This window comes from Astyanax mexicanus, chromosome 2 (genome assembly GCF_023375975.1).
Source record: "Astyanax mexicanus isolate ESR-SI-001 chromosome 2, AstMex3_surface, whole genome shotgun sequence".
In the NCBI taxonomy this organism is placed as follows: domain Eukaryota; kingdom Metazoa; phylum Chordata; class Actinopteri; order Characiformes; family Acestrorhamphidae; genus Astyanax; species Astyanax mexicanus.
The window spans coordinates 68,657,082-68,674,254 of NC_064409.1; the positions used below are offsets into that span (position 1 = coordinate 68,657,082).

The 17,173-nt window shown below is 37.7% G+C and overlaps 1 protein-coding gene across 3 annotated transcripts in view; it reads left to right on the top strand.

Annotated features, from left to right (window-relative positions):
• LOC103030201 (solute carrier family 4 member 11-like) overlaps positions 1-17,173 on the top strand; it is a 73,428-nt gene that overhangs the window by 10,469 nt on the left and 45,786 nt on the right. The window contains exon 1 of one of the 3 annotated variants that reach the window (XM_049474859.1): positions 6,717-6,867. The exons of the other annotated variants lie outside the window; for them this stretch is intronic. Within the exon in view, the coding sequence (XP_049330816.1) occupies positions 6,831-6,867 (37 nt within the window). The 5' untranslated portion in view covers positions 6,717-6,830. Of the gene's footprint in view, positions 1-6,716; positions 6,868-17,173 lie in introns of those variants that run through there. 3 annotated transcript variants of the gene reach the window in all.

Consider the following 17,173-nt stretch of genomic DNA (forward strand, 5'->3'; position numbering starts at 1 on the left):
AGATATATTACTTTTAATTAGTGATTTACTTACGTTTTTATTTATGAATTTATTTATTTTAAATTTTGTCAGTTTTGGTCCTCCATAATAATATACATCACCAGTACCAATACATCAGCTGTCTCTGCTTCCCTCTAGTGTCCAACTGAGGCTCAGCATTATGTAACAGACACAGACACAGGATGGAGGTCTAGCATGCCCACCTACAACGTTTACTGCCACACAGCCTTGTTTTTCACACACGTTTCAGACAGAATTCAACCCTGCGCTGGACTCACAGCAGTGAAGGATTTACAAATTGCCTCCGGTGATTTAAGACAGCACTCTTTGATGTTGGTGTAGATGAGAAAACAAAGGTTTACAAGACCACTAACCTCTACAAAAAAAAATTAGCAGGAATGCCATGAATGATTACATTATTGTAAAGGAATTCTGTGGACGGAATCCAGAGAAGAGGAAGAGGAAAGCAAACAAGAGCATAACAAGGAGAAAAAACAAAGAACAGGTGCCTAGATGAGAAGAGAGAATGTGTGATATTCTGCTAATCAACAGAGAGAATGGGTGTTTGTGGAGGGACACTGTATGCAAACTTTGTTTAATATCACACATGGGCAGGTGTTAGGGTGGGGCGACATTGTAAAAAAAGCAAATCTTAGTATTCTTCAAATATATAAGCAATTCTTGATTACAGTTGTGTTCTGAAATTATTTTATTTAAAAAAATTTATTGTATTATAATTAGTTTTATATATTTTTATTTTTTTTACTATGATCAGGAGATCGCTGGTTCGAATCCCGGTCATGCAGCTTGTCATCAGCTACTGGAGCCCTAAGAGAGCACAATTGGCTTTGCTCTCTCTGAGTGGGTAGATGGCGCTCTCTCTCCCCACATCACTCTGAAGGGTGATGTCGATCAGCACAAGGCTGCGTCTGTGAGCTGATGTATTAGAACTGAGTTTCTGCGCTTTCCTCCGAGCGCACTGTGAAGCTACACAGTAATGCTGCATTAGCAGCAGTTCTAAAAGAGGCGATGGCTGACTTCACATGTATTAGAGGAAGCATGTGCTAGTCTTCACTCTCCTGTTGTGTTGGGGCATCACTAGTGTTAGGGGGATATACAGCTGAGTAGCAGCTGAATGGGTGAAACAATTGGCCAAGATAAATTGGGGAGAAAGAATGTAAGACAATTAGAACTTTTGTCATTTCTCATGGAAGCTAAAGAATGCTGTGCTGACCTGCAGTGATGGTATAGATACTTTGAAAAAGTAATCCGATTACTGATTACTCCTTTAAAAAGTAACTTAGTTACTTTATGGATTACTTGATTTTAAAAGTAACTAAGTTACTTTATTAGTTACTTTCAGCAGCTGCAGACACCACCTCCCGCCGCCTTAACATAAACATTATAACCAGTTTTGCCAATACTGCCTTCCCTATTTTTTTTCCCTATTCCCTATTGGAAAATGTATTTTTAATAGCAAAAATGTATCTCTTGACACTTAACGTTGAACTATTATTTCCTGAAAAAAAAATCTCGAATGAATTTAACATAAATAATTGTTTTTTATAAAAAAAATATATATATATGGTCTTTCTTGATTTCACTTAACATAAATACTTTTATACATTTTTAGAAAAAAATATAAAATAAAGAAAGTCTTTCTTGACCTGATTTATTTAAACACTTTAAATCTGAACACTGAACCTGTTGTTCTCTGCAGGGCAGCAAGGAGTGGTTTTACAAAACAAAACCGTGTATATGGTCTAGGCTGACATGTGTACTTATTTTGGCCTGGTTTTATTTTGTAATCACATGTTAGGAGTGAAACAGTGGAGTGGGGTGAGTAAACCAATGGTTGTACCTCATTAACAGAAGCTTCTCAATCCTCTTGTCAGAAAGTCTATTTCTTCAGGCACTTTGTTGTCAGCACAGAGTGTACAGCGAACCCTGATATTGGAACCTTTATCTGATACTAACTCAAAATAGTGGCTGTATTTCCAACTACAAAACACGCTTCTCTCGCCTGCCTCCATGGATTCGTTTGTGCCGCTGCGTGTCCGAGACGCGTGTGATTGGCGGGGGGCGGAGCAGAGGGGTTGGGGAAGGGAGCTCGCTGTGTGTGTGTGTGTGTGTGTGTGTGTGTGTGTGTGTGTGTGTGAGTGACGTGGAGAGAGAGAGAGTGTAACGCACAGTGACTTGGATAAGACACTTTAATCTGACTACTGGATTGGAAACAGTAACGCGTTAGATTACTCGTTACTGAAAAAAAGGGTCAGATTAGCGTTACTGACATCACTGCTGACCTGTGGGATAAGTGTGTGGGGGGCTCCAACATTGAGTGTGTGTGTGATTTCTGCCAGTTAGCACACACCTCACTGTCCACTGTGAATAGTAATGCCTTGTATGATGTATCTATCTATCCATCCATTCGCCCGGTGATAGTTTAGCAAACCATGATAGTTGACTTAAAAAAAAGCACATTCAAGAATGCAGTTTGTGCTTGAATTTCTTTGTTAAATTAGGCACCACATAAAACACAGTCTTGCATGACGTTAGTTTCTGAACTTTTCTTAAAAACAACAACAAATAAATATATACCAAATGTATCACAAATATAAATATATATTTTGCAAAAAAAAATATGAATCAGCTGGTGGTCCCAAAACTTTTGTCCATGTAGTTAATCTTGGCCATCCCAATTTCTGCCTATTTAACTTTTTTCCTTGATAGTGTCACCACAGTATTAGTCAAATTAAGACCAAAATGTATTTATTTATTTGACTTATTTGTAATGCAATTAACTCTGATGCAGTTCCACATTTTAAACACAAGCTAATGTTGAATTATATTTATTCAGTGTGTCTCGCAGGTAATGATAGCAAAGTTGCAGTCATTCTTCCTCTCCTTGGGTAGTTAAAGGCAGTGTACTGAATCATATGCGGTGAAATATTTTCCCAGGTCCCTCAGTGTAGATTTGTCAAATTGAGCATATTAGAATTATTACTGATTTGGTGCAGAGCTAATTTCTCAATGGATCAGTTGCATGAACCCAGCTGCATAATTTAATTATCGTCTCACTTTATTTCCCCCGTATTTTGCATTCATTTGGTATTCATACTGCTGCTGTTTAAATCTACACGGAGGAGAAGAAGTTTAAAGCCCTAACGATGGTTATTTGTGGAAGTTATTTAGAAGACACACATTTTCTCTCTGGTCCCTGCGCGCTCAATTTAAGCCCGGATGCCGGTGTTGCTGAGGAGAGCTTTTGTTTTATAACTTTACACTGTGGACGTGACAGATGTTGGACAAGAACATCTGCCGGTACACTGAAGCTGCATTTTAAACAGCCCTTGAAAAGTACAATCCTACAATATTTATTACAAGTTTCCACTGGCTTAATGCTCTTTTAAAAATCCCCTCTGCAGAACATCAAGAGATGCTCGTGTGTATTTACACTGAAATGCTAAATGCCATTGGACAGGAACTGGTATAGTGTCCTATTACTTTTGCAATAGAAGCTTAAGAAAGCAGCACAAACAAGTGGGGTCACTTATCTACAGTATATGCACAGACAATTGTAGCCAGATGCTGTTGGTCACAATCATTACCACACACAATGCTGTCTTTACATATAAATATGCCTTATATGACTTATTCACAGTACAGATGTGATGCTATTGATCAAGGAATTTTAACTACCTAGACGGCTGCAGAAACCAAACATCCTATCCATCTGACATACACTATCAAGCCTCACTCAAACTTGTTGACAAAACCTGAATTACAAGATAACTCCTCACTTCTACCACAGCTTATACAGGTATGGACATTTTCAGACCATTCCCTTAGGTGAAACTTTATGATCAATGTATATACTGCTATACCATGACTTTTGGCATCTCAGAGTACAATAGGTACCAGTACATTTATGCATATTTGAATTCTAAATTGAGACATGAGATAATGTAAAATTACTCATAATTAATCAAGACATTCCTATAAATGTCTATTACGACATTTTCTACAAATGACTGAGATGGGAGTGGCTACTCAATTTATGCACTGATGTTACCTCAAAAATAATAAAAGAAAAAACAGATAGAATAGAAAAAGGGATAAGAACCAGTGGGAAGCTCAGAGGGAAAGGAATGTTTTTCTCTCTTGAGCTGTTTCAGGGCTGCTGTGATGATAATCAGTTATCTATTTTTATAATCTGCTGATTATAAAAGCTCTAGTGTTACAGTTAGATAGTACAGTGTGCAGATTTTGCTGTAGTTGTGGTGTGGCCACAGCGCGTGGTGGAGAGCCGAGCGTGGCATCGGCTCCCCCGTCGCCAGACGCCTGCCGTGTGGTTAGAGCGAGTGCAGTCCTTTGCTGGAGCTTTTTGACCAACAATATAGCCCATTTGATCAACAAATACAGTCCATTCCAGTCATGAATAAAGAAAACAAACATTTTACTGATGCAGGATAAATGTACGTGTGTTCTAAAAAAACATATCAAATCAAAGTTATGATGCAATGTGGAAATGTGTTTATTGATTTTTTTATATTAAAAAATATATAACATAAAGATGTATAATTTTATAAATATACAGATATAAGACTTAGGTCCAAATGCACAAATTAATATAATGCAATGCTTGACAGTTGTCTATGAATGGCTCATATAATTCCTTAATGTTATGGATAAATTAATAAATATAATTTCCCCATCAACAGTTCATTTTTCTGCCACACTGTTAGTTCTTGATATTTTTTATTAGGATACATTTTGTGTTTAATTCTGCCTATAAGCCCACCTCCCCCCCCTTTTTTTGCTACAACCTTGTAAAGCAAAGAATCACAGTTTCACTAATGCAATAAGAACATCATTCTTGCAAAATGTGTATTTATTACACTTGTTTGTATCAAAAATAGCACTACACAATCAGACAAAGTAGTGCAAAATAAAATAACTTTAAATATGACAACTTTAAAGTGCTAACTGTGTTAAAATACTGTACATATTGAAGAAAGGACCATATAAATCATATAACCTGCAAACCGTAAAATATTCTTGCTTTGCGACTTCCCGTAGCTCTCCTATTGGCTGTTAACATTGTTCGAGTCACTATAGACCACTGAAGTCATGCGTCATTCTGTAGTCCTCATACGGCTTCCGTGTCTAAGCGTTTTTTTCTCTATGAGAAAAATGAATGGGCTTTTCAAAAACATGTCTCTGTCACATTCTGTGGTAAATAAATCTGTTTAGACCCCTGTACATTTTATTCTGTGTACATTGTACTCCTGAATATCACTGGATCCTCTGAATCACGAGATCGTTTAAGGGTCGTAATGAGAAAAATGCTAACTTTAAGCTAATGCTATAGCGGAGTGAACTGACCTCCCGGCGCTGCTGCAGAGATTAGCAGGGGACTGTTTTCAGCGTAACACCAGAGAACTCCGGCCGTAAGTTAGGAGCATTTTACACACAGCTGAGCCGAATAATGAACTAACTGCGCTTACTGAGGAGAGCTGAGAGCGTCACAGCATAAAATCACTAAAACAGGACAGTGATACTCCAGAACCAGCTGTAATACGTTTTAACATTTACCCTCTTTACTATGCAGTGAAATAAATGGGTGTTTCTGGTTGGTTGTCGCCTCAGTGAGGGCAGGTAGTTAGTTGATTAGTTAGTTGTTAGTTGATTATTTGGGTCAGGTGTTATAATTAATATAAACTAATGACCGTAATTAAATACTAAACCTGCAGGGAAGAGCTGCCGAACTGAGAGCCACTTTCTCTTATTATCTGCCTTTTAAAGCTCTAACACAGACTACACTGCTCAACATCACACTGCTCAACATTACTGAACTGAACGAGTTTTCACCTGTTTAAATGCTTTAATGATCCTCTGTGAAGGAGCATCATAATCCAAAACGCTTTCTGATGGGAGTTCACTGGTGTTGTGCAGAATCCAGTCCAGGGTCATTTCCAGCCGCAGTGCTGTGACGTCAGTTAAGCATTAGCTTAAAGTTAGCATTTTTCTGATTACTCCCTTTAAACGAAACTCGTAATTCAGAGGATCCAGTGATATTTAGGAGGTAAATATACACAGAATTAAAACGTACAGGGTTCTGAACATATTTATTTACCACAGAATGTGACAGAGGCCAGTTTTTGAAAAGCCCATTGAAAGTCGCTGTTTCGTGGACGGCTTAGACACGGAACCCCAAATATGGGCATAAACAACATGGCGCCGACTACAAAATGACGACACGACTTCAGTGGTCTATTTGTATGAGTCTCAAGACTTGCGATAATATTAAACACCCGACTGACTAAAACTTTGAGTCCTAACCACTTTACACTGAACGATGGAGATGACACAACTGCAGCTGGACTCTAGAAGGACTCTCGTGATTTTATCCTGACTCTGGAAATTTGTCTGAAACAGTGAAGTCAATTGAAAATCGTTAGGTATAATGTGGCCATAAGTTATCTATAATGTTCAGAAAACAATATACAAACCCAACATTGTTAGCTGGGTAGCAGCAGCAAGCTGACATTATAAAACACATCCAGCACAGCCTGGTGGAATAAGAGTTAATTAGATCTGGAGCTCTGAGCCTGGGTTTGGCAGTGGGAGTGCGAGATGCACCTGTGTGTGTGGTGTTTTTCAGGGATAGGCACAAGGACCCAGGGGCAGAGCTGCTTCTCTAACCCTTCCCCTGTGGAGGAGTGTTGGGTTGAAGTGAGGCTGCTGTGGCTGTGTGAAGGTAGAGTTTTGGAGGTGACTCTGCTAAGGTTCCCAAAAAAAGTGATGGGTTGAAAAGCTGGAAAAACACAATGGAGATTCAAAAAGTGCTTCATTTCGTGCCAGTTGGTGAGTGTGCTCTCAGTGCAGTTTCTCTTTGTGCTGTGTGTGTGTGTTTATGAGTGTGTGTGAGTGTGTGTGCTCCTGCCATATGCTCACTACTCACATGGGTGATGTGGGAAGAAAGTGTCATTAACTCAGATTTCTTTGTGTCTCATCTTTGTTTTTCTTTTCTTTTCTTTGTTTTCTGCTTCATAACCAAATGATCACCCGCGGGAGCCGGTCTGATTCGCTGGCACTGGTGGTGGTATTTCTCTTTATTTCAAGAGATGTCAGCTGCTGTGCTGTTAACACAACATCCTTTTATCAGGGCATCTTCTGTAGCGGGGATAACTTTCATGCATCAATCAGCATGTTGAAGATCAGTCGGGGCGAGCTGTAAAAAAGGGAATATTTATGTTCTTATCTGAAACTTATGAAGCAGCAGCCATGCAACAAGTCAAGCACGCAAGCATGATGAAAGATTTCACTTGCCACTGTCTTGTGCAAGAAACTTGGCTGTGGTTAAGCTGTGTCACACCATGCCATGCCTGAGGTCTCTCTCTCTCTCTCTCTCTCTCTGTGTGGCTCAGGATTTCAGTTTACAGTATTACAACAGAGACTGGCTTACACTAATGCTCCAAAGATTTAGAATACCTCCAGTTTTTAAATGTTTTTAAAAGTGACATTATAAGTCTGGCACTAAAAGTCTAGTGAAATCAAATGATACAAAAAGCTATCATGCAAAAAAATAAAAGAACTGTAGATAAATTGTAAAAATGGAAACACAGAAAGAAAATACATTTTATAAACCCATTGTTTGTCTGTCTGCATTTTTACACCTATAGTTGGTTTGTTCTAGTTCATATCAGATGCTAAGCTAGTGAACTTTAAACATTTCCCCCTTGGTTTGCTTTGTTTTTCACACTTGTTTTCACACAGTTGCACCAAAAATGCTTTACTACTTTGTCTGCAAGAAAGTATGTAGTACCTGTAGGTGGTATAAAGTGCCTAGTATAAACTACCTATAGTTGTTTTGTTCTGATTCGTATCAGTTACTACCTATATAAACTTGGTATATTTCCAGCTTGGTTTGGTTTGTTTTCGCACAGAGAAAAATCCAAGTGCATCGAAAATGCAGCTCTACAAACCACGTGAGAACAAACTCTCTGCTTATTGGTCAGATCCGTCTGGGGCAGGAGCAAAAAAGTAATGACAGAAAGAAGTTTCTGTCTTCTGTTTTAATGTGATTTGATTGCGTTCTGGACTTCTTACACCTACAGTTGGGTTGTTCTGGTTCATATCAGATACTTAGTTTGTGAAGTGAACTATATATAGAGTTCTGGAAAAAATTAAGAGATCACTCCAGTTTCTGAATCAGTTTCTCTGATTTTGCTATTTATAGGCATTTGTTTGACTAAAATAAACATTGCTGTTTTATTCTATAAACTACAGACAGCATTTCTCCCAAATTCCAAATTAAAAAATGTAATTTGTAGCATTTATTTGCAGAAAATGGAAAAGGGATGAAATAACAAAAAAGATTCTGAGTTTTCAGACCTCAAATAATGCATGAAGTTTTAAGAGTTCAGAAATCAGTATTTGGAATTACCCTGGTTTTTAACCAGGTCATGCATATTGGCATGTTCTCCTCCACCAGTCTTACACACTGCTTTTGATGGCTTGTGATCGTCCATCTTCCTCTTGATTTTATTCCAGAGGTTTTCAATTTGGTAAAATCAAAGAAACTTATCATTTTTAAGTGGTCACACAGAGAAAAATCCAAGTGCAGTTTAACATGGAGCAGCGGCAGACATAGTATATTTCCATAGCTGTAGTAATTATGTGGACTGATATACAGTGTTGGGACTAACGCCGTTACTTTTTTTCAGTAACGAGTAATCTAACTAATTACTATGACTGTAACTATAACGCCCTTACCATTTCCGACACCCCGTTACTGCACGTTACTTTAGCAGCTCTATGAACTTTTTTTTTTTATTTCGCTTTGCCCTGGTTAACCCCTCCTCTGTCCGGTGAACTTGAGCTTCTGGCCGCTGTGCCTCTGGTTTGGCGTGGTGAAGTGAGGCACAATTGTGACGATTTGCGTGCTCTAATCAATTCAGTGATTGCCGTGGACAACCCAAGTTCCGAATTAAGGACGTTAAGCTCTTTTTAGCTGCTCCGGTTTTTGTGGTGCTGCTGCTTTCTATTTTAGAGCTTAGATTCTCTGCCCGAATCCCACCTGACCTGAGGACCGACCCGAAATCAGGCTCCTATTTTTATTTTATATAAAGCTCTGGTGTGATAATCACAATGTTGCTAAGTAACCAATTATTATTGTTCACTAAAGCGAACGAAATAGCGAAAACTGAAAGTGAAAAACATTTGTGTTAACTGAATCTAATAAAAACGGTAATTAAAAGGAAAAACATAACTATCTCGAACTGTATTTTGTGTTTATAAAACTAACTAAAACGAACTGAAATTACTGATAGAATACCCTCATTTTTGTGTTTAATTTATTTATAAGCGCTGTTGTACAGCGGAGTTGTACAGCGGGAGTTGTTGTGCCGAGCGCGCGGCACTCATGGTCCGTTAGTTCTTGTGTAAAGCGCTCGCGCTAGCAAGCCCACCCTAAAATGAACAGAAAAAATAAAAACAAAATAAAATTAAACTATAATAAAAATGAAAACTGTAATCACGTAGCTCTGGGCGCACGTGAACGCCTCCGCGTTTGACTTGCAGCATTGTGTGTAGCTGTTCTTAAAAATCATTTAAATTAAATAATAGTTCTATGCTTCTATGTTACAGTGTTAATTAACATAATTCTGATTATATTTCGCTCATTCAATCAGCCCGAAAACAGACAGTTTATGGGGCGGATCGGGTCAGGCTCATAATGACAGTTTATGGTTCGGGCTTGGGCAGAATGTGCACGGGCTCCGGCTGGGTCGGATTTTTTGGGCATGATCTAAGCTCTATTCTCTTTTGGTGAAGCTGTTATATTAATACCATTTTAACGGGCATTAAATTGTTGTTTTTGTCCATTATTTTGTTTTATATATACATATTTCTTTTGAGTGTGGCTTGGTTTGTTAAATTTCATCCCCAGGCGCGTTTTTCCGCTTTTTTCAGTATTACAAGTTTTAGTAATTTTCTTTGGTTGTGTGGAGAATTTCGTTTTATTTTTTTGAAATTCGTTAGATTATATTTTTGTCAACATTTTGGGTTTATTTTCGTTTGTTATTTTTTGTTATTTTTCTAATAATAATAGTAATGCATAATTGATTTCCTTTTTTTGACGGGCGAATAATAAAAAGTAACGCGATAGTTACTTTTACTGGTAACTAATTACTTTTATAGTGGAGTAACTCCGTTAGTAACTCAGTTACTTTTTTGGAGAAGTAACGAGTAACTATAACTAATTACTTTTTCAAAGTAACGTGCCCAACACTGCTGATATATCAGCTTAAACTACACATGCATAACTGCTAAGATCAAGCATCTAGAGAACACCCGATAGTTTGGATCAGTCGGATTGAGGTCGGATCACATTGCCACTCCAAGCGAACAGCTCCAGGGTCCATTTGGGATTGAAACGAGAAGTATGAACATGACCAAGTCTGAGTTTCAATAGTGAAGGGAAAACTTGGAGCTGGCAGGAAGAAACGCACTTGTGAAACATAAAAAAAAGCATGAAACACTGCAAGTAGATTAAATAAAGAAATTTTGTGGCTCCTAAACCTTTTGACTGGTTATTTTCGTGAGCTGTTCAACATGCATAAAAGCTTTTTGAGTTGCTCTTTTGGTTAAAGACTTAATTCCATCTCTGCACTACACACATATTCACACACACTGGTCTCCCAGCCACTGCCAGGCATGAATGTATGAATGTATTCAACTTCATTAGGCAGGAAGGCAGCGAGCATAATTAGAATTGGAATATTCATTTGCCGTGTGTAAAGCTGAATAGATTACCGGTAGCCTGTATCTGGCTTGGTCTCTATATCTGTCTGATTTGCAGGTTCATTTGTTTGGGTTGAATTTGCTCAGGCTGAGGATAAGCAGATTAACAAGCTGAAACACACATCTCAATTTCCAATTTCAAGGATTTTGTGCTTTCAGTAGACTTTTACACATTTGCAATTTTGAAGGCAGCAAACCCAATGATAATATGATACAAGGAACAGTGGAGAGCAGTATTTATACTGACACTTTACCCTATTTTTTGCACTATAAGGTGCACTTAAATTGCTTTAATTTTCCCAAAAATCATCAGTGCGCCTTATAATCCGGTGTGCGTTACGTATACATTTTACCAGTCAGGTTGTAAAGAGCAGTAAAACCACTCCACCAACTAAATTGCAGTTTTATACAGGCGTTTCAGTTTAGTGGAGTAGCATTAGCTACTAATCCCAGTAGCTAACCCCATCTTCAGCTGTAACCCTAACCCTATTCCAACTGTAGGCTAAACCGTAGCTAGCACTGCTGGAGCAGCATTAGCATTACCCACTAACTGCAGTCGCTATTTCCCCGTTCAGAGGGGAGTACTATCGGCCTGTAGCCTGCTCCTCACCCTGGCCAGCACTGCTGGAGTAGTTAGCCATAATGCTAATGCTCCAGCCCTAGTGCTGGAGAAATTTGGAAATCTAAGCTTACTGTAAATAAATAAAAGTACTTTACCCACCCAAATAAACAGTTTTCAGTAGAGAAATCTGTGTAGATTTACACCTAGCACAGTTTGACTTTAAAAAAAGTATTTTTTTTTATTATTACAGTTTTGTTTACTTCGCATAGATTTACTTAGTTAACTTAGTTTAACTTAGTTAGCCAATGTCCCCCCACAACCCAGCAGAGATCTCCTAATGAAATAGAAGTTCCTTATAGTGTCTCTTAAAATGCGCCTTATAATTTAGTGCGCCTTGTGTATGAAAATACACCAGAAAATAAACTTTAATTGATAGTGTGCCTTATAGTGTGAAAAATACGGTATTTAGTGATGTGGTCTTTTGCTGCATTTATACAGGGGTTGGACAATGAAACTGGAACACCTGGTTTTAGACCACAGTAATTTATTGTGGTGACGGACAGTTCTGGTGGAAACAGGAGAGTTGAGGTGCACATTGAATTCTGCCGTGATTTGGGCAGCCGTGGTTTTATGTTTTTTTGGATACAATCCGGGTTAACACCCGAACATCCCTTTCAGTCAGCTTCCTCTTACAGCGTCCACAGTTAATCCTGTTGGATGTGGTTGGTCCTTCTTGGTGGTATGCTGACATTACCCTGGATACCGTGGCTCTTGATGCATCACAAAGACTTGCTGTCTTGGTCACAGATGCAGCAGCAAGACGTGCACCAACAATTTGTCCTCTTTTGAACTCTGGTATTTCACCCATAATGTTGTGTGCATTGCAATATTTTGAGCAAAACTGTGCTCTTACCCTGCTAATTGAACCTTCTGGTGACTGGTAATGACTTTTATGATGCAAATATTTTTTGCATGTGAGTGTATATGAGGCATGTATCTAATATGACGTAAATGTTATTCATCCACTTATAACAAGAACAGAACAAACAAAAGGACTAAAGTCAAGCAATGTTATCTCCTCTCTCTTAGATAAGCTGCAGGGCCTAAATAACAGATTATAGCCTGGTACAGTCTCAGCTGATGTAATTAGAAAGATTAAGAGATTGTAGTTATAGTTTCTGGTTTAATAACCTAGGAGACAGAACGTCAAGGTTATAAAACCAAAAGACTTCTCAATAATGTGAAGTATTTATATTCATCCAGTATCAAATTTAACTGAAAGCTTTTACAACCATCTGAATTTCATTTTGTCTTGATCATTAACCGTCATCAGACCTGCTCTTTCATGCCCTGTCAATCTAGTTCAGCTTCTTTATTTCTCTCTCAGTGTCTGTGTGTAGCTGAGACTGGCCTTCTGTCGTGCTGCTGTCTTTCTTTAAGATGTTTGGGATATTCATCCTTAGCTTGAGGAGTTGTCAGAAAACGAAAATGGATCAAAAACATTTTTGGTTATTTTTACAATGACACAATATTATTGCAAACAATATATGATAGTAACATTATCATCGTTGAAAATTCTGAAGTGAGGTCACACCTGCACAACAACCTGAGCCTTTAAGATCAGCCTCTCTGGAGTACTAAAAAGCTAAATCCACCCCTCCTGCTAACCTGGGGGTCATTATCTTGATTAATAGGGCTTTATATATTGGGACTCACACACTCTTAAGTTGCGAGTCATTTCCACACCTGTGTCTTATCGAGTGTTTGTACTATGTTTGTTGTTTGATTTTGATTTTTTATTTGTTTTTAGACTTAATAAACTTGCTTTGCATTTGCCTCCAGACTACTTTGATTGGTTTATAAAAGTGATATATTAAACAGAATATAAAGAGCTGCCAGTAATGTAATGTGATTTAATGTTTTAAGTGCTGGCTCATCAGCTAGCATTGGTTTTAACATCGTTGTTATATTGTTCTTTTGGTTGATGTCTATGACTAGCATGAGCAAATTGATCAACCAGCATGACCAGCATCAACAAGCATGAACTGAATCTAATTTAATATACTCTAATAACTTGCTAGCTAATGTTATTTTTCTGGATGAGAAGTTTGTCAAACCTATTAACCATTAAGAACCGACAAGACCATCTAAAACTACAAGTTACAAACAAAAGCTGGTCTTGACCTTGAGCTTTTTTTTTATATAAGAGTAATGGAGAAAAAAATAATAATTGAACTAAGTTTTTTTGTTGGGGAACTAAAGCATCTGAAAAAAAACATATAACTAGCCTGCAGTCTTAAAAAAATAGAAGAATCAGTTTGTCTTAGTGTGGAAAACCTTTAAATTAGTAAAGAATATTTACACCAGGTAAGAGGTCTTCATGAAAACAGAAGAATAACTGTATTTACCATACTTGTGTTTTTTTTTCCATCCGTGCAGTGAACACACACACACACACACATATGCACTTGTGAATAAGCACAAACACATCCAGTGGGCAATTAATAATGCGACACCTAGGCACCACAACTGTACCACTTTATATTGTTACAGAAATAATTCCAACAAATAATGTTATTGTCAGTATTTTTGTTGGATCTGGAAACATGTTTTTTTTTTAACCCTAACTGATGCAGTGAGTAGCTTCTCATTTGTTAAACAACCATGTGGAAGACACATCCTGTGGCCGTGGATGTTAATCTGTTTCAGAAGCAAAGTTATGGGCATGCATTAAGCAGAGAAAGTATCTAAGGATAAAAAGAAGACTAAAACTACTAATCTTCAAGGCGTGGCTGGAAAAAACGTAATGGAGAATCGTAGACATAACACTATAACTCAGGGATATGTTTAGTAGTGAAAGTAAGAGCATTTCCACATGCACAGTGCAAAGGGAACTGATGGGATTGGAATTGGGATTGGGATTACTCCCTTTAAAAAAACAGTAAACTTTATATTACTATATTAATTTAGGAGATGTATGCTTGTTTTTCATATGCTGTAGTCCATTTTGTGCTGTTTTTGATGTATTGATCTAGCCAAAACAATAGACGATGTGTATAAATAATTGAGATCGGGTACATTTATTAAACAATGAGTCGATGACTTAATTATCGCAACAGGCCTACTCTCAACCCTGTTATCACTAATACAGTGCCCTAATCGTTCAGTCATCACTATATCACAACTGACACCAGTCTTGGTTCATTTGTTGAGTCTTTTTAGCTTATAAATCCTCGAATACAGATGATATTTAAAATACATAGAAAGATATGCCTGTGGAAGTTGTAGGAAACTCACTGTGGCATTATTAACATATCATTTCTGGAACAGCAGAGGATGTTTCTGAGGCTTTCTGCTTCCTAAGGCTCTGCTTCAGCCTCTGGAGTCCCTTTCCACAGCTTGTTTCTTCTGTCCCCAAACACAGTGAGTCTGCTGTGATCCCCCTCGCTTTAGACTCACTTTATTTTTAGAGGGAACAAAGCATCAAATTTGGGACATTTGCCAGTAGGAGAATATGATATGTTAGGATGTTAGGAACACGTCACAGCACGTGTGCTAAACTAGGAGCTAGCGAGGTAAGATGTGTTAAAGAAGCTGTGCCAAATGCTAATCATGCTATTCTAACCTGTGGGGCGCCATCATTATTTGATAGCGGGAGGTTGTACAGAGCTGATGTCAAGGCATGATTAATTTAATCATAGTTTTTGTCTGTGTCTGTGATTTGGATTGCATTAAATTATGTGTACATTTCCATATTAATCAAATATGTCTTTTATGTGTTCTGTTTTTTTTTTTGATTAGGCACAATATTTCAGTAAATACTGTATATCAATGTATATAAACTCGAGATTGATATTGAAAATTAGCCTATTTTTCTTCTGATTGGGTTAGAGTGAATCTTTAACCTCCATTAGAAGCGTGCTGACCACCAGCACCACCTCTGTACGTACCCAGTTTTGCTTCTGTGGTGTTATCAGCAGGCCTCACCCAGAACCAAAAATGTCTACAGCATTGCTTCAGCACTGTTAGCATCACTACCACGCCGTTAGCATCCCTATCGAGACATAACATCACTATGCTGCCAACCACTGTCTTCATTCTGCATCACTATTGCAGTATCAGCTTCAACCAGCATCACTACTGATTAGTGCTGGGTGGTATGACCAAAAATGCATAGCACAGTATTTTTCAATATTCTGACGGTTTCACGGTATATCACGGTATTTTTATTATTATTATTTATTTATATATATATATATATATTTTTGCATGGCTGGGCTTTTATATAGGTATGTGACTTACTGTACTGTTAGGAGTACATATAATATTAAACACTAAGGCTTTTAATTAAGGCTTTTATTACTATTGGGTTTACTTTGTCCCACAAAATTACATACAATACATAAAGAAATCAAACTTTATTAGCAGAAAAAAACAGCTAAAGAATGTAAACAATAGACCTTAAAGAGAGATATGCCAGCAACTTTAACACGGCTTCCTTTACAAAACTAAATATAAAAAAAATAGTTTAAGCTATTAGAGGCATTACAGTATTAAAATTTCTTTTACACATTTTCTTTCTTTCTCCAATTAACAGACACATTCAGTTCAGTGTGCATTAAAATTATTATTCAAGTTACAGTATTCATATATTTAAACAGGGTTTGCATCACGCGAGGCCTAGTTATATTTCCAGAGAGGAGCGTGTCGAGCTACGGCACCAACACCAGCACTCCATACACCACTAAACAGATCCACACACATTAATAAACACTTACAGTCTCATGGACGCATGATAAACAAACAATAATGTCTGTTGTAAAGCCTTACAACATTACTACATTACATTACATTACATTTCATTTGTCCAAAGCAACTTACAATAGTGAAGTACAAAAGTAATAGAAGTTTAAAGGTAAAAACATCTTTAGATAGGGCCTACAGAAGGTCAAAGGGAAGAGGAGTAGAGTAGGGGAAGAAGGAAAGGAGGTTAGAAGTAATTAGTTTGGTGTTAGAGGTGTTAGGAGAGTAAGTGCTCTTTGAAGAGCTCTGTCTTCAGGAGTTTATTAAAGATACTGATAGATTCTCCTGATCTGGTAGTAGAAGGTAGTTAGTTAGAGGTGTTAGGAGAGTAAGTGCTCTTTGAAGAGCTCTGTCTTCAGGAGTTTATTAAAGATACTGATAGATTCTCCTGATCTGGTAGTGGAAGGTAGTTAGTTAGAGGTGTTAGGAGAGTAAGTGCTCTTTGAAGAGCTCTGTCTTCAGGAGTTTATTAAAGATAGTGATAGATTCTCCTGATCTGGTAGTAGAAGGTAGTTAGTTAGAGGTGTTAGGAGAGTAAGTGCTCTTTGAAGAGCTCTGTCTTCAGGAGTTTATTAAAGATCCTGATACAGATCTCCTGATCTGGTAGTGGAAGGAAGTTTGTTCCATCACTCTTTGGCCCCAGATGCTTGGTAATTGCTGGAGCGTTCTGATTGGTGCTTGAGCAGACCACTGTCTGGCCATGAGCCCAGCACCTGAACAAAACCAATATACTGCCCAGCACTACATATCATATCATACTCTGTTATGTCTAAATGACCTCTATACACATGTATAATTGCATGCATAACCTGAACAACTGTAATTAGTCTGTAACAATGTGTACTCCACCAGTAGTTACACTGTTATTATAACATGGGTTGTTATTATATGTGCAACTACACAGTTAGCAGAGACACCTACAGTATTTTAAGTTGGGGTTAAAAAATGTTAATTGCATTTTAATCAAGTAAGTTCAATGCATCTGTTTTATCATTCCAGCAG